Source organism: Scyliorhinus torazame, chromosome 17 (genome assembly GCF_047496885.1).
Source record: "Scyliorhinus torazame isolate Kashiwa2021f chromosome 17, sScyTor2.1, whole genome shotgun sequence".
Lineage (NCBI taxonomy): Eukaryota > Metazoa > Chordata > Chondrichthyes > Carcharhiniformes > Scyliorhinidae > Scyliorhinus > Scyliorhinus torazame.
Genome location: NC_092723.1, coordinates 102,308,713 through 102,327,121, shown reverse-complemented (window position 1 = coordinate 102,327,121; position 18,409 = coordinate 102,308,713). Strand labels below are relative to the sequence as shown.

The window sequence follows — 18,409 nt, the reverse complement described above, 5'->3', positions numbered from 1 at the left end:
ACCAAAATGGATAACCTCATATTTGTCAACATTGTATTCCATCTGCCAGACCCTAGCCCATTCACTTAGCCTATTCAAATCCCTCTGCAGACTTCCAGTATCCTCTGCACTTTTTGCTTTACCACTCATCTTAGTGTCGTCTGCAAACTTGGACACATTGCCCTTGGTCTCCAACTCCAAATCATCTATCTAAATTGTGAACAGTTGTGGGCCAAACACTGATCCCTGAGGGACACCACTAGCTACTGATTGCCAACCAGAGAAACACCCATTAATCCACATTCTTTGCTTTCTATTAATTAACCAATCCTCTATCAATGCTACTACTTTCCCCTTAATGCCATGCATCTTTATCTTATGCAGCAACCTTTTGTGTGGCACCTTGTCAAAGGCTTTCTGGAAATCCAGATATACCACATCCATTGGCTCCCCGTTATCTACTGCACTGGTAATGTCCTCAAAAAATTCCACTAAATTAGTTAGGCATGACCTGCCCTTTATGAACCCATGCTGCGTCTGCCCAATGGGACAATTTCCATCCAGATGCCTCGCTATTTCTTCCTTGATGATAGATTCCAGCATCTTCCTTACTACCGAAGTTAAGCTCACTGGCCTATAATTACCCGCTCTCTGCCTACCTCCTTTTTTAAACAGTGGTGTCACGTTTGCTAATTTCCAATCCGCCGGGACCACCCCAGAGTCTAGTGAATTTTGGTAAATTATCACTAGTGCATTTGCAATTTCCCTAGCCATCTCTTTTAGCACTCTGGGATGCATTCCATCAGGGCCAGGAGACTTGTCTACCTTTAGCCCCATTAGCTTGCCCATCACTACCTCTTTGGTGATAACAATCCTCTTAAGGTCCTCACCTGTCATAGCCTCATTTCCATCAGTCACTGGCATGTTATTTGTGTCTTCCACCCAAAAGACGATCGACCCAAAAAACCTGTTCAGTTCCTCAGCCATTTCCTCATCTCCCATTATTAAAACTCCCTTCTCATCCTCTAAAGGACCAATATTTATCTTAGCCACTCTTTTTTGTTTTATATATTTGTAGAAACTTTTACTATCAGTTTTTATATTCTGAGCAAGTTTACTCTCATAATCTATCTTACTCTTCTGTATAGCTTTTTTAGTAGCTTTATGTTGCCCCATAAAGATTTCCCAGTCCTCTCGTCTCCCACTAATCTTTGCTACTTTGTATGCTTTTTCCTTCAATTTGATACTCTCCCTTATTTCCTTAGATATCCACAGTCGATTTTCCCTCTTTCTACCGTCCTTCCTTTTTGTTGGTATAAACCTTTGCTGAGCACTGTGAAAAATCGCTTGGAAGGTTCTCCACTGTTCCTCAACTGTTTCACCATAAAGTCTTTGCTCCCAGTCTACCTTAGCTCGTTCTTCTCTCATCCCATTGTAATCTCCTTTGTTTAAGCACAAAACACTAGTGCTTGATTTTACCTTCTCACCCTCCATCTGTATTTTAAATTCCACCATATTGTGATCTCTCCTTCCGAGAGGATCCCTAACTATGAGATCCTGAATCAATCCTGTCTCATTACACAGGGCCAGATCTAGGACCGCTTGTTCCCTCGTAGGTTCCATTACATACTGTTCTAGGAAACTATTGTGGATACATTCTATAAACTCCTCCTCAAGGCTGCCTTGACCGACTTGGTTAAACCAATCGACATGTAAATTAAAATCCCCCATGATAACTGCTGTACCCTTTCTACATGCATCAGTTATTTCTTTGTTTATTGCCTGCCCCACCATAATGTTACTATTTGGTGGCCTATAGATTACTCCTATCAGTGACTTTTTCACCTTACTATTCCTGATTTCCACCCAAATGGATTCAACCTTATCCTCCATAGCACCGATGTCATCCCTTACTGTTGCCCGGATGTCATCCTTAAATAACAGAGCTACACCACCTCCCTTACCATCCACTCTGTCCTTCCGAATAGTTTGATACCCTCGGATATTTAACTCCCAGTCGTGACCATCCTTTAACCATGTTTCAGTAATGGCCACTAAATCATAATCATTCACGATGATTTGCGGCATCAACTCATTTACCTTATTCCGAATACTACGAGCATTCAGGTAAAGTACACTTATGTTGGCTTTTTTACCTCTGTTCTGAATCTTAACACCTCGATCAGTAACCTCTCCTAAGTTATATTTCCTTTTAACCTTTCTCCTAATTTTCCTTGTCGTTAAACCCATATCTTCATGTAACAACTGGTCGCATCGCTTACCATTAATGTATTCACTTCCCGTTTTATTCCTTTTAGTATTCCTGGTCCTATTCACTGAGCTCCCCTCAGTCACTGTACCTTGTACTGTCGCCCTTTTTAATTTTTGACCATGGCTTCTCTGCCTTACACTTTCCCCCTTACTGTCTTTTGTTTCTGTCACTGTTTTACTACCTTCCAACTTCCTGCATCGGTTCCCATCCCCCTGCCACATTAGTTTAAACTCTCCCCAACAGCTCTAGCAAACACCCCCCTAGGACATCGGTTCCAGTCCTGCTCAGGTGCAGACCGTCCGGTTTGTACTGGTACCTAAAAAGATAGCGAAAGCAGACGGAATAATACCTTTTAAAAGAGAACTGGATAAAAACATTAAGGGGAGAAAATTGCAGTGTTATGGATAAAGCTCAGGGGTCTGGGCCTAATTAGATAGCTCTTTCAAAGAGATAGTACAGATATGATGGACCAAATGGCTTCCCTCTTTGCTGTGAGATTATCCCTGAAACAAAGATACCAATTTTCTCACTCATCCTCATGAAAGTAGGAAAATATACTCCATGTCCAGAGTTTCACAACGCCCCCCCCCCCCCCCCCACACACACACCGCCAGTTTTTATGTGGGGTGGGGGTGGATGGGGTGAGTTTGGAGCATGAAGTGGAAGTAATGGGATTCATTCTGGATTCCTGCCCTCCCCAACCATACAGCAATTTTATGTTGGGACAGGAAATGCCTTGAACAAGTTATCTGCCTTTGCCCCAATTGAGGCCCTTAAGTGGCCATATATTGGTTAGTGGTCAATAATTGGCCATTTCCTACCCACCTTTTTAGGCTGGTGGGAGGATTGAACAGGTGATTGGGGGGGGGGGGGGAGGAGGTGGTAAGCCTGGATATCAACTGACTTAGATGGGAAGTGGAGAAGGGGGAGGGGCCTATAATCAGAATGCCCCCCCCCCCCACCCCCCCTCCCCACCAACTCTTAGGGTCTGGTGACTTCCAGAATTCCCCCTCCACTGCCCAGCCTCTTCCCCCAGAATCCGATCATCCCCTTCGTGGTCCACATTCCTTCTCTACTTCCCTGCCCTGGGACCCCATGAACTTTAAATCTTGGCCCCTGGTGCCAAGACTTAATCTCAGGCGTCCTCAAGCATTTCCTCTTCGGTCCATTGCAGCTCTCACCACTGTAGGGACTGGAGAGTTGCGGTGTATCTCTCTTCCGCAGAGTGAGGGGTGCAGGTCCCTCCCGCCTGCAGCCACTTAACAGCAGTCATTCAAGTCTGAAATGGCTTCCAGGGGCTTGGAGTTGGAGGAGGGAAAACATTGGATTGCGGGATGCGAGACCCCATATGGAAAAGGATAACAGAGGCATTTATTACCTTCCCTCAATCACCACCCTGCTTGATGCAATACCAAATTGCTGTTTTCTCTTCCACTGAGAAGAACAGTGAGGCACTGTACCAAGGAGTCAGCAACAATTGGTAAGAACCCTTTGAAGATGGAAAGGTGAAATGGGGTGTGCCACACAGCCACGAAGAATAAAGTTTAACCTTTGAGAGGTCCAGTGCTTTTCACCTACTTTCAAGAAAGCAAACAAAGGCCAGTTTCTTTTAGAATCATTGAAAAGTTATGGTGCAGAAAGAAGCTATTCTGCCCATCGTACCTGCACCAGCTAAAAAAGAGATACAGGAAACCAGACACTTATTTTAATCCCTCTTTCCAGCACCTGGTCCATTGTGGTGCTGGGTCCAGCACTTCAGATGCAGGTCCAGGTATCTTTTAAATGAGTTGAGTGTTTCAGCCTCATCCACCAAATTCGGCAGTGAATTCCAGACTCCCACCACCCTCTGGGTAAAAAGGTTTTTCTTCAGGTCCTCTCTAAACCTTCTCTCAATCACCTTAAATCTATGCCCCCTGGGAATTCGCTCCTCAGCTAGCAGAAACCAGTTTTTCTTGCCGACCCAGTGAGGCCACCCCTCAGCCTCCTCTGTTATCAGGAAAAAAAAAACAGCCTATCCAATCTCTCCTCACAGCTGCAATTTTCAAGCATTGGCTACATTCTTGTGAATCTCCTCTGCACTCTCTCTCCAGAGCAATTATGTCTTTCCTGTCATGTGAGTGACCAGAGCTGTACACAAAACTCCAGCTGTGGCCTAACCATTGTTTTCTGCAGTTCCATCATTACATCACTGCTTTTTTAATTCAATACCTCTCCCAATAAAGGAATGCATCCCATCTGTTTTCTAGACCACCTTGTCCGCTTGTCCTGTTCCCTTCAAGCACCTGTGGACATGCACTCCAATGACTCTCACTTCCTCAATCCTTCTCAATATCCTCCTGTTTATTGAGTATTCCTTGCTTTCATTGCCCTCTCCAAAACCTCACACTTTTCCAATTGAATTTTACAGTAGTTTTCTGATTTAACATTATAATTTTAGCAACTGATTGATGAAAAGTAGTCAAGTTTACCACATTGTGATGGGATTTCCAGCGGGACAAAATTCCTGTTGCATAAGTGGACAAAGGCAGCCGCCAGGTTGCAACCTGGCTGAAGATCGGAGGATTCACACATGTCACTCAGGCACATGTCATAGAATGGAGCGGGATCTACCTAAAAATAAGACAGAAATGCACACATTTCACATTATAAGGCTTACATTAATAACTAAAATATTCATCAGAAAATAAGATCTGTGAGGTTTTAAATGTCAAACCTTCCTTTCTTACCTACCTTCACCAAAACTACCTCTCTTCCTTTCAGAATATAGCTCACTTAAAAAAATCAAGTTAGGATGAGGTAAAAAATGAGGGCGAGATTCTCTGGCCTCCCCGTGGCGTGTTTCCCGACAGCGGGAGGCGGTCCGCGATTGGTCGGTGGCGGGATTTTCTGGTCCTGCCATTGTCAATGTGATTTCTCATTTAATCCAACCCCTGTCACCGGAAAATCCACAGTGGGGATTCACCATTGGAGGGACCAGAAGATCCTGTTGGCAAAAACAGCTGGAAAATCCCCCTTAATAATATTTGTGCAGACACAATTAGAATATATTGACATGAGGCTGATATATTGTAAAACAATGTAATTGAATACATAGGATGGAATTTTCCTCTGGCGAGATACTCCACTCCCGCCCAAATCAAAGGACCTTTGAATGGCTCGCCGCATTTTCCAGCCCCACCTCACGGGAACAAAACATTCAGCCTATAAAGTAGGCAGGAGGCCTTGGGGCCTTTTAACATAGTGGTGGACATCCAATTCCTGAAATAATCCATGGAATGCGATTAATAATGTTGTTATCGGTACCTATAACTCAGGCATTTAAGTATTGGGCAAAATTCTCCGTTTGGGCGACTAAGTGCTGATGCTGGGACTGGATTACGTGCGGTTCACTGCAGCCACCAAGATGGCTTAGCAAAGACCTGCCCTTCAGGTCCCACAGCTCCATGGCCAGTGAGGAGCGGAGGCCACCCGCTTCCCCAGCTTGGTCCGCAAAACCAAGCCTGCCCTCATGAGCAGCACCTGGGAGGTGGTGGTGGAGGCCGTCAACGCTGCCAGTCTCACCAGGAGGAGTCAGCTGGTGATCTGGGGGGGGTGAAGGGTTACTGACGAGTCCTCTGCCCTCAAAGGGGCAGAGAACCAGGGAGGGTTCCATAGGCCGCAGTGCAGGTGTCCTCTGGTTGGGATGAGCTCTGGTGATCCTCTGCAATGGGGAAGCACATCTCAGGAGTGTCAACAACTGGTGGATCTTGATTGAGTTGGCCCTTGATGAAACAACTGGGGCGGGATTCTCCGGTATCCGGCGGGCGGACCGTACCGGCGCCAAAGAGTGGCGTGAATCACTCCGGCGTCAGGCCGCCCGGAAGGTGCGGAATCCTCCGAAGGTACAGAATCAACCGCACCTTCAGGGGTTAGGCCGGCGCTGGAGTGCTTGGCGCCACGCCAACCGGCACCGAAGGGCCTCCGCTGGATGGTGCGAGTTGGCGCATGCGCAAGAGCGGCAGCATGTTCCCAGAACAGCTGGCGTGATTCCTGCGCGTGCGCAGTGGGTTTCTTCTCCGCGCCGGCCATGGCGCCGGAGAATTCGTAAGCCGGCGGCGGGGCAGGATTCACGCCGTCCCCCCGTGATTCTCCGGCCCGGCGGGAGGTCGGAGAATCCCGCCCCTGGTGTATGAGGATATCCAGAGGGGCAGCTTAGGTGGGCTACCAGGTGACCAGAGGCCTTCTGAGCATTCAAAGGACACTGGAAGCACTCAGCAGTGTGAGCAGTCAGGATCCTGAAAGTAGCACCAAATGGGTGTGTTTAAAGACAGGCAGCAGGAATGGTGGTCTGAGCCAGGACACCCCGATCCCGAGGGGGGACACCCAAAGTTCACGGACTTGGCACCAAGTCACTATCTGCTACTGCCCCTGGCCCGGGCCCGGGCCCGACAGTTTCAATAAATAAATAAATAATCTTTATTATTGTCAAAAGTAGACTTACATTAACACTGCAATGAAGTTACTGTGAAAAGCCCCTAGTCGCCACACTCCAGCGCCTGTTCGGGTACACTGACGGAGAATTCAGAATGTCCAAATTACCTAACAACATGTCCTTCGGGACTGTGGGAGGAAACTGGAGAACCCGGAGGAAACCCACGCAGACACGGGAAGAACGTGCAGATGCCGCACAGACAGTGACCCAAGCCGGGAATCAAACCTGGGACCCTGGAGCTGTGAAGCAACTGTGCTACCGTGCCGCCCTATGATTTTTCATTGTTATTTTAACCGCTCGCTCCCCCTCCCCCTTGGCATCCAGTCCCTGTTTGTAAATACTTGTAGTAATTCACGCCCACAAGACGTCCACCTGAGCAGGGTGCCCACCTGCTAATCATATTTAAATGCATACAAAAACCGGTTTGTATGCCACCACTGATGTATGGCACAGGCATTGTTATTGCCACTAGCGAGGTACCAAAGCATGGCGCCCAGATCGACGTCGGGTGTGGACCTCGATATTGGCCAGACACCTGATTTTCCGCCCAATCGCGATTCACCTTTGCAGTGTTGCGATGTGGAGAATTTTGCCCGTTGTGTTTTATTCTCCGGTACCCCAGCTGCATGTTTTCCGACAGTGCACCATTAGCTGGCACACAGTCACTCTCTGACCCATGCACCCCCCCCACACATACAGTCTCAGTCACTCAAACACACAGTCATTTGCTCACACAGACCCGCACAGTCACTAGCTGACACACACTCCCTCAGTCACTGTCTGCTCCCAGTCCCACCAAAATGACAAAACCTCAACCTCCTGGGCCTGATTTTAATTTACCCTCCTTGGCCTGCCAAGGCCTCGCTTTGCCTGTCCGCAACATATCGGTTTCTTGGGGTTCTGGCTTCACCACACCTGGCTTTCTGAGTTCCAGGTCCAAAGGCGGGGGGGGGGGGGGGGGCAATGTTTTACTAATGATATTCATTATGGTTTTCTTTTTAACTCACAGAAAAAAAATCATAGAATGTACAGTGCAGAAGGAGGTCATTTGGGCCATCGAGTCTGCACTGGCCCCCAGAAAGAGCACCCTACCTAAATCCACGCCTCCACCCTATCCCCGTAACCCAGTAACCCCACGTAACCTTTTTGAACGAAGGGCACTTTAGCATGGCCAATCCACCTAACCTGCACTTCTTTGGATTGTGGGAGGAAACCAGAACACCCGGAGGAAACCCACGTAGACACGGGGAGAACGTGCAAACTCCATGCAGACAGTCACCTGAGGCCGGAATTGAACCCGGATCCTTGGAGCTGTGAGGCAGCAGTGCTAACCATTGAGCCACTGTGCCGCCCCAATCCATTTATAACAAACCCTTATTCATACCAGTTTATCTCCCTACAGTCATTGACTGATTTAATGTATACCTCTTTCTTAATTTTTTCTCGTGGATGGTAAAGAAGTGATGCCTCCCTTGCCTCAGGCCCTTGTATAGATATTGTAGAATGAGTAAGAATTTGTGGATCTATATTTTAAAAGCTTCCTGCAGCTATTTCCCATTGTACATATACATTTACAAGGTGGAGATAATTAGCTACTTCCAAAGTATTCAATAGGCCACGTGATGTTTAGCTTTTTGATGTTAGAAGGGATTCATACAACATACTTATTCATACTAAATTGTGTATCCCAGACAGGCAGTGCTGCCCTGAAATATTTCATGCTGACGCCAGCAGTGAAGGACTCTAGAAAATGTCCAGGAACCGAATTTGCCAAGAGTTTTCACAACGTCTCTTCTGGGAGGGACCTCAGCAGCCTGCTTCATATGTGATTCCTTGTGTTGGAGGATGCCGGGACTCCCCAGCTTTCTCCAAACCCCCTGTGAGTTGAGTCCAGCTTAAGGTTGGAGGCCAGTGAGGTGAGGGAGATCTTCCTCCTGAAGGGAGCAGCTGGGACCGATCAGGGGAAGCAGCCTGGTTTCCAGGGTAACTGGAAAAAACAATATTTGTTTCTCCCACAGAAGGAGGAAGAGAGAGTAATTCTTTCTCTCCACCCCCCCCCCCCCCCCCCCCACTCCACCCCTCCTGCCTGACAGCGGCAGCTAGGCAGAGTCTACGGTCTGTGTTAGCTGAGGGACATCCTTGACGTGTGTACAACGGTACATATATTTACTAGGCCATTAAAACAAGGTGCTCTCTCACTCAGCCTTCAGCCAGTGGAAAGCAGCTGGCAGGCTGCAGGCCTGGGATAATTGCTGGGCTCCGGCAAATCTTGGGACCCAGACTTTGTTTTGATTAAGTCCTGGTGATGTCTTATGAAGTACAGTTTTATTTATGAGAGATAAGGTCATCATTAAGATGCAAGATAGTTAAAATGGAGTAGCTCTGCCACTGCCATGATGCAGTAACTTACCACTCGGAAACAATTTCTCAGTGGTGAATAGGTGCCTTTGAATAACGCTTTGCAAATGTATTGAAAAGCACTGCCATAGCATAGCTTAATCTTCCTCCCAGTCGTGCGACACGGTTCATCAATCTATTGAAAATGGAGGAAAAATGGTCAAGATCACAGCATGAAGACAGTTTGCAGCATAGAAAGAGGCCCATCGTGGCTGCGCTGGCTGACTTTCGATGGGGCAGGATGATCCTTGCCTTGGAATTCTTAACACCAAAGGCAACAGCCTAACCTCAGACTCAGCAACAGGATGGAGTCAGCATTTTCACAGATCTACCAACGGGTCAATTGCCTCATCCCCTAGCCTGCAGATGCACTTATCATGTACCTGGGGCACAATGCAAAATAGCATTGATGCGAGCACATTGATATACGGGGACAAACAAAACATCAATAGCCTGGCTCGCTGTGAGTGTGCCCTGACACAATGCACCCAGACCTGCCCCTGTAATGAACTTAAATTGCTCTGGTTGAGCGGAGGGTTTGTAATGCTGTCTCCAACATGTAAACAAAGTAAAAATAGAGTGCCTTTTGAAAACAATTTTTTTTTTCTCCTTCACATTAGCAACCAGGAAAACAAATCCTTCAGGAGCTAAAATCAACTCCAATATCTTTCAAAAAAAAAGTTTCTCTCTGACTCTTTGGACAGGATTCTCCGGCCTCCCAGCCGCATGTTTCACAGCAGCGCACTATTCTCTGGTGGAGGGATTCTCTGCTCCCACCATTATCAATGGGAATTCCCATTGAAGTCACCCCACACTATCCGGAAACCCATGGGCGAGAGTGTATTGCCAGTGGATCAAAGAATTCCAGCCCTTGTATCAATTCATGAGATGTGGGCGTCACTGGCAAGGCTAGTACCTATTGCCCATCCCTAATTGCCCTTGAACAGAGTGGCTTACTATACTATTTTGGATGGCTGTAGCTTTTGGAGTCGCCTGTAGGCCAGGTCAGGTAAGAATGGTAGATTTCCTTCCCTAAGGGATATTAGTGACTCATCAACAATCAATGCTAGTTTCATGGTCCCCATTACGGAGACTAACTTTATAATCCAGATGTTGTTTCGATTAACTGAAAAATTAACGGCCAGGGTGGGATTTGAACCCATGTCCCCAGCGTGTTAGCTTGAATCTCTACATTAGTAGATGAGTCACATTAGCACTCTGCCACCATCTCCCAGTATCATATCTCAATTCAGAAGACAAGTAAATTATCTTAAATCACTTAGCAGTTTTGGCCGGTCGGTTTAGTCCTCCCTAACAAAAGTAGAAAGATACCATAAACTGATGAACAACAAGACATCACAATAAAACAATACAATTCCAGGACAGAAACATTTCTCCAAATGACCTAAGCATCTTACTTTTATTTGCATTGCTGCATTTTCTTTTTGGTGAAACAATTTTGGTCACACACAGTAATTCACTCATCATTTCGGAATTTATTAAGGGGCAATGTGCTTAACCATTCTCATGAAAGCCCCCAATTTAATTTGTTTAATAATTTGTTAAAAAGGACGATGCACGTAGATGTTACACGTTTATTCCATTTTACTCAATGGAAGATGTTTGTCAAGCTTTAGCAAACTTCTCCACTGCAGCATCGCATTATGATGGGATCACATCTGTTTGCAACTTTAGGATAATCAAATTCACTTAAAATAAAGCCAACTACAATTAAGAATTAAAAACAGAGAATACTGAAAAGGCAGAGTAGGCCTCCAGCATTTGACAAACTAAAACAGGCTATTGTTTTGTATCTGATCTTTTATCACAGTGTTATCAAATTTATCAGTCACAATAATTGATCAGTAAGTGAAAATGAGTAATAGATAGTCATTGGGACATGGTCGCATTATGAGTATATGCATGTGTATTTAACCCTTTGTGTTAGTGAAGTAGTAAGCAGGGAGCTGGATATTGATTTTGTGTAGTATGTAAATCAAATGATAGTGAGTTTGCAGCCTGCTTAACTCCTTATTGACTGTAGTGGGGAGAAAAGTCAGATGAGAAGTGTGGGCTTCTGACTTAGCCTCACCTGTATTAAACTACTGGGCACAGACAAGTCTGTTCCTTTGATCATTGTGTGTATTTCACGTCTTTGGTTACTGTTTATTGATTAGCTGCTGAAATCATGTGCGGAGTCATGGTAACACCAGCAACAATGTCCAACTGAAAACGACAAAAGCTCTCTGTCCATACAGTCAGAACAACCGCTCCAGGCGAGCGAGTCAATAACAGGGACCGCCAACAGGCTCCGTTATGCCAAAAGAGAAAAGGGCAGAGGACAAAACGGTAAGCAGCTGCCAACCATGATCTGGGTGGAGAGCAGAGCTCGGCCTGTTATGTCTTCTTGTGTGAGTCACCATTCATCACTCCAAAGCCAAATAACTGCCAGCGACTGCTGGATCGAAACCTGGAACCTGCACTAAATTGGGCTGTGTATGACTGATGTTAGGATTCCACATTTTGGTAAAAGAGGAAGACAACAATGTTTTGCGCTGCATGTTTGTTTAGTAAATGCACATGTGAAGCAGATTATTGCACCCAAGGCATTTCCCACCAAAATCAATGCTTGTGGTGAAAATACCGCAGTGACCAATTTCCATTGAGCAACACTGTTTCAAGGGAACCCAGAGCATTTTTAATTAAAGAATAATTATTTTCTCTTTCTGGTGCCAATTAAACATTTGTAGTATTTTGTGGTTTTATTTCAGATGTTCAGTTTTTCTTTAGTTTATAGAAGAAAAGCTACAAACATCAATTAAGGAAACAGTAACAATAATTGCAATCAAGTCAAATGTCTCATCAACGAACACACAGGATAAATGGTTCGCGTTTGTGAAGTGCAGATTGTTTTATGGTTAATTGCCGTATAAAGTCAATTGGTGAGATTTTCTGCCCCCCTCCCCATCGAAGCGTGTTTTCTGGCAGTGGAGGCATCTCATTGGATTGGTCGCTGGCAGAATCTTCCGATCCGATGGATGTCTACGGAGCTCTGTGTGGTTCAGCTGTCCCACCGCGGGGAACCTGCCGAGGGAGATCGTCATTGGCGGGACTGGAAGATCTGGTCGGCAGGAAGGGCTGGAAAATCCTGCCCAATGTTAAACATTTTTATTCTCTTTCGAATGCAGAGTTAATCCCCAACCAAACTGAGCTGTGGCTTAAATTGTCCATCATAATTATTTCTGATTGTTGCTTCACTTTCATGTTTGTGTTGGTGGAATGAAAAGGGGCTAATATTTTTTTTAAAATTCATTCATGAGATTTGGGCTGTCGCTGGCTAGGCCAGCAGTTATTGCCCGTCCCTAATTGCTCTTGAGAAGGTGGCGGTGAGCTGCTATCTTGAACCGCTGCAGTCCTTGTGGTGTCGGTACACCCACAGTGCTGTTAGGGAGGGAGTTCCAGGATTTTGCCCCAGCACAGTGATATATTTCCAACTCGGGTTGGTGTTTGATTTGGAGAGGGAATTGCAGGGGGTGGCGTTCCTATACATCTGTTGCCCTTAACCTTTGAGATGGTGTAAGATCAGGTCCCATGGTGGAGTATCATACCTGTCGCCTACCCGCCTCAGCTGGTGGCCCATCTTCCCTTGGCTCAAGTGGCCAATTAATGGCTACGTCATGCCTCCTCACGCTACCACAGATAAAGTTGCAGCACCAGTTGGCGAGGGGGGTGTTGCCTGTGCCATGTGGTGAGACTGCCAGATAAACCCTGGTGGCCTCATGCCTATGGGGTGGGGCAGGTCTATTTTATTTGGGTACCCACGATGGATTCTCCCTTCCTCCCCCACTGCAACAAGTGATCATCATGACACTACCCCCCCCCCCCCCCCCCAACCCCACAGGCTTGTTATATCACCCCACCCTGGCCTCCTGATTGACAGCCCTTGACGGTGCCTGCTGACTGGCCTCGGTGAAGCCAGGCTGACTCACCTTTCAATCCGGCCTCCTCTTGGCGCTCCTTGTGGGAGCCTCATTGGCTGGAAGCTCTTGGAGGCGGGGCATCTTTCTCGGTGAGAGTGGGAGCCGTGACCTTTGTCACTGAACGGCCTATTACGGGTTTGAACTTGCTTCCTGGCCCTGTGGGGTTGGCACGCCCCTGACCTTTCAGCCAGGATGTGGGTTCCAGCCAACAATTTCATCATTGGCTGTGAAAATGTGCTGGAATCAATACTCTACCTGCCACTTCTGGGTAAACTCTTCCACGTCCTCAGTTTGCGAGTGATTGGGTAGGGTGAACTCATTTCCAGCTTCATTATCATTTGTTCCAAACAGACCAGCTGATAAACCTGCAAACAACAAGTAAAAGCATGAATGATAAACTTTGTTTACTTATTTAGAACCATAGAAAAGTTACAGAGCAGAAAGAGGCTATTCAGCCCATCGTGTCTGCGCCGGCCAAAAAAAGAATAAAAATAAACTAGCTGCTCATTTTAATCCCACTTTCCAGCATTTGGCCCGTCACCAGTGATCTTTCCCTTCACACTTGAATACATTACCATTACCCTGCTTTGATGCTAACCACATTGTTTATAAACACTCTTGCTATGATTGACAGGTCCTCACCACATCAAAGGCAGCCAAGTGTTTCATGTTGTGAAAAAGAGAAACTCAAAGCACTTAGCTGCTTTTGATATAGTGATCAGCAGGCCAAGAAGGAGCTCCACTGAACGGATTGCCTTCACATGATCTGGGATGGGACCCAAGTCCAAGCAGGGAATGAGTAAATATGGAGCAAAGTCTTTAACCCTAGTAAGATTAGGGGGATGGGGGGGGCAGGGAGAGAGGTGTACAAGAAGCGTGAACAACCTCAATGCAAACAAAACAGGGCAGGAGATCACAGGAAAGAATTGAGCAATGGAAGACCTGAATGGTAAGGGAAGAAACAGAGTTCTGAAATAGGTGTCCACAAATGTGGTGAAGCATAAAGTGAAAGAGAATGCTACTAAAACTGAGTTAAAGTGTCATACAGTAATGTACACAGAGTCTGGAATAAAACAGGGGAGCTGGAGACAATCATGAATTGGGAAGAAGCAGACATAGTCGTGATTATGATACATGGCAGCAGAAATATCAGGCCTGGGAATTCCACATTACAGGGACTAATAGGTTTAGAAAATATAAAGAAAATGGGGAGTTGGAGTGGTGTGTTATAATTCACTCAGAGAGTCCCAGTGCTATGGCAACATATACATTTCCATGCAAGTGGTAGTCCGAAGCTACGGATTGTGATTGTAAAGGCTCCAACTTTATTTCTCCCGCATGGCTGCACAGACATACGGATGCTTGCTCTCCACTGCAGGAGTATCTGTACCTAATAGGCATAATGGCAGTAGAAAAAAAGGAAGACAGCTATTCAGCACGACAAAAATACAATAGAGATAAAAGTTAATTAAAGATCCATCTCATGACTTGGTGCCATCTACTGACCACCTAAAACTGCAAGGAAGATGAAGGATGGAATATGCAGACGAATTAGGAGAATTGAGTAAAAAACATAGTATAATCATCATGATAGATTTTAAGTACCCTGATATTAATTGGTACGAATGGTGGGTAAAGGGGGTAAGGGAATTAAGTTTCTGCAATTTTTACAGGACTCCTTTCTGACCCAATTGGTGAAAAGGGAAGTTTCACTATTGGATCTAATAATGGGAAAACAACCAGAGCAGATAAGAGATGTAAAGGTAGGGGCAATAGTACTTGTAGGCAATAGTGACCAGAACATAATGGTTAAAATTCTCCAGTTGGGAAGCTATGTTCACCCGCCGGAGGAGAATTGCAACCTATTTAGCGCGAATCAGGAAGCAATTCAGTATACCTTGCCATACATGTGGCATGGAAGGCGAGGAATACAAGGAATTCCCGAGGGAATCCTGCTATCGGACCAACATTTTGAGTGGGCGGCCCAATAGCGATGTCCTTTGACTGGTCACCACGCCCCCCCCCCCCAAGCAAATCAGTGCCCCACTGCACTGCAAAGCATTCCCCCCACCCCCGGATTGCTTGGGTGTCCCCCTTCCCCCTATTATGGGGTGACCTGACCCGCTCCTGTAATGGAGAGCAGTTCAGACAGGGGCAGTTCAAACAATTACAGCTGTACTACTTACCAAGAAGCTTCACATGTCCATTCATCAAAGGAGAACAGCTGTAATTTATGTTTTAATCCCTCAAATCCATTAGCTGAAAGTCACATACTCCTTTCGAGCAGTGGGCTGTGATTGACAGCTTCCACAAACAAGCTACAGCCTTGATTCATTCATCTCCTTTCATGGATGAGTGACTCTAAGTGCTGAAACTTCAATGTTTACAAATATCAACCACATCAAAGAGCAGCAGTGCATTGCAATCAGACGCTTGAGTGGATCTGAGGGGTTAAAGCACAGGTCACAGCTGTTCTCCTTCTAATAATGAACCAGATGGAGCCTCCAGGTAAGTATTACAAATGTAATGTTTTTGCATTGCCCCTGCCTGGACTGCTCTCTAGCTTCCAGACACTGGTCTCTTTTCTGGGAGGGGGTTGCCTGTTGGGGGTGGGGGGTCACTTTAGTCAGGGGGACCCTGTGGGGGATCCCTTTAGTTAGGGGGCCACTTTGGGGGGGGATCCTCCAGTTAAGGGGTCCTGGGGGGGGGGGGGGGATCCTCCAGTTAAGGGGCCCTGGGGGGGCCTCACTATTAATGGGGTCCTGGGGGGGACTCTCTATTAAAGGGGTCCTGGGGGGCTTTGGGGGGAGTCTGGGAGAGTGGCATGGGCAGGTAGTGCAGTGTGGTGTGGGGGGAAAGAGAGTGGCCCTTGGATGGACTTTGGGGGCAATTCCCCTAAGGAGCTACCCCCTTGGCCCACCACAAGGTCCACCACATCAGGGCCACAGTGGTAAATACCAGAAGTGATCCGCGCCCATGTTATTCCGGCCCAGGTGACCGAAGAACCATGGAGTGCTGGAGAATAGCTCATTAAGACACATGTGCATTTATTTACATCCTCCCGCTGGCGTACGGTCGTGACCCTCAATCCCGTGCCATCAAGGGGTCGGGAGCATAGCATTCGGATTGGCGCCCGGTGCCAATCCCAATTTTCCCCCGATGCCCAATTCTCCGTTCCATCGGGAAACGCGCTTTGGGTGTTGTGGGATGGAGAATCCAGCCCAATACGTTTGAGAGGATGATCAGAAGAATATATATATATATGGCAACACTCAGATTTATAGATTGGCGAATATTTGATTTTGAGGGACTGAGAATAGAACTCGGGAAAATAAAACGGGCAACAGTATGAACAATGATGTAAATCAACAATGGGAAATATTTAAAATGGTGCCTGACAGAGTGCAGGGAATATATAGTCACTAAAAGGACAAAACAAATTAAACAATAATCAGATTCCATGGATGAATAAAGACATAAGCGAGCAATTGAGGGTTGGGAATGAAGTATTAATTATATAGATAACAGAAGTGTGCAGATTGCAAAGAGGTTAGGCAAGAAATAACAAAAGAAAACAATTAACAAAGCAAAGAGGAACTATGAAGTTATCATAAAACAGAATAGTAAAATATTTTATAGGTGCATTAGTAAAAAGAGCAAGGCTATGATGAGAATAGAGCAATTGAGCGATAGACGGGATAATGTCACAGATAACCACAGCCAGATGGCAGAAATGTGAAATAATTATTTTGATTCTGTATTTACCAGGGAGATAGAACAGATAGACATGTCTGATGAGATGAGCGATGGGTTAAGTGTATTTAAAATAAAAGAGGTGATATATTGAATAAGCTAAACAGACTCAAAGAGGATCAAAGTCCTGGACCAGGTGGATTGCCTACACATATTTTAAAATAATCTAGGGAAGAGATAGCAGAGGCATTACTGCTCATCATTTATAATTTGTTCAGGAAATGGTGTAGTCCCAGATGATTGGCAGAAAGCGAATGTAATTCCTAAATTAAAAAAGGGGGACAGAACTTGTCCAGGGAATTACAGGCCAGCGGTTTAACATCAGTTGCAGGAAAATAATAGAATCTCAATTAAAGGAGCGAATATAAGAATATCTAGAAATGAAAAATATAATAATATAATAATTTTTATTGTCACAAGTAGGCTTACATTGCAATGAAGTTACTGTGAAAAGCCCCTCGTCGCCACATTCCGGCGCCTGTTCGGGTACACAGAGGGAGAACTCAGAATGTCCAAATTACTTAACAGCATGTCTTTCGGGACTAATGAGAGGAAACCGGAGCACCCGGAGGAAACCCACGCAGACATGAGGAGAATGTGCAGATTCCACGCAGACAGTGATCCAGCTGGGAATCGAACCTGGGACCCTGGCACTGTGAAGCCACAGAGCTAACCACTGTGCCACCATGCTGCCTGGACAATGAATAGTCAGCATGGATTTCAACAGGGATCGACCTTGTTGGAAGACGATGGTATTGCAGCAGTTGTAATTGATCTGGATTTTCAGAAGGCCTTCGGTGTCCTATTATAGACACATGAAAGTCAGAGAATGTGGAGTCAGTAGACGTGGCAGAATGAAGAGCTACTTATTCAGAGTGATGTGGGATGGGTATTTGATTTACAAAGGGGTCAGGGCTGGTTCCACAGCTGTTCACAATTGACATTAACAACATAGATTTTGAAACCAAAAACACAATTTCCAAATTTGTGGATGACAGCAAATTGTGCGTAGGGGGGATAGTCAGCGAGCAGGGTTGCAACAAAGCCCACCGATCCGCGGGCGGGCCTGTGCCGTGGGGGCACTCTTTCCCTTCCGCCTCCGCCACGGTCTCCACCATGGCGGAGGTGGAAGAGACTCCCTCCACTGCGCATGCGCGGGAAACTGTCAGCGGCCGCTGACGCTCCCGCACATGCGCCGCCCCGACATGTCATTTCCGCGCCAGCTGGCGGGGCAACAAAGGCCGTTTCCGCCAGCTGGCGGGGCGGAAATTCCTCTGGCGTCGGCCTAGCCCCTCAATGTTGGGGCTCAGCCCCCAAAGATGCGGAGCATTCCGCACCTTTGGGGCAGCGTGATGCCCGTCTGATTGGCACCGTTTGGGGTGCCAGTCGGCGGACTTCGCGCCGTTTCGGGAGAATTTCGTCCCAGGTTTTTTTTTAGAATTTAAAGTGCCCAATTCATTTTTTCCAATTAAGGGGCAATTTAGCGTGGCCAATCCACCTACCCTGCACATCTTTAGGTTGAGGGTGTGAAACCCACGCAAACACGGGGAGAATGTG

General features: G+C 46.3%; 1 protein-coding gene across 1 annotated transcript in view; it reads right to left on the bottom strand.

Moving 5' to 3' along the window:
• The window catches only part of LOC140394025 (uncharacterized), a 654,493-nt gene that overhangs the window by 28,642 nt on the left and 607,442 nt on the right, over window positions 1-18,409 (bottom strand). Inside the window, exons 70-72 of the mRNA XM_072480809.1 lie at window positions 13,355-13,464; window positions 9,133-9,255; window positions 4,720-4,861 (exon numbers count right to left, since the gene is read on the bottom strand). Of these exons, the coding sequence (XP_072336910.1) occupies window positions 4,720-4,861; window positions 9,133-9,255; window positions 13,355-13,464 (375 nt within the window). The remainder of the gene's footprint in view (window positions 1-4,719; window positions 4,862-9,132; window positions 9,256-13,354; window positions 13,465-18,409) is intronic.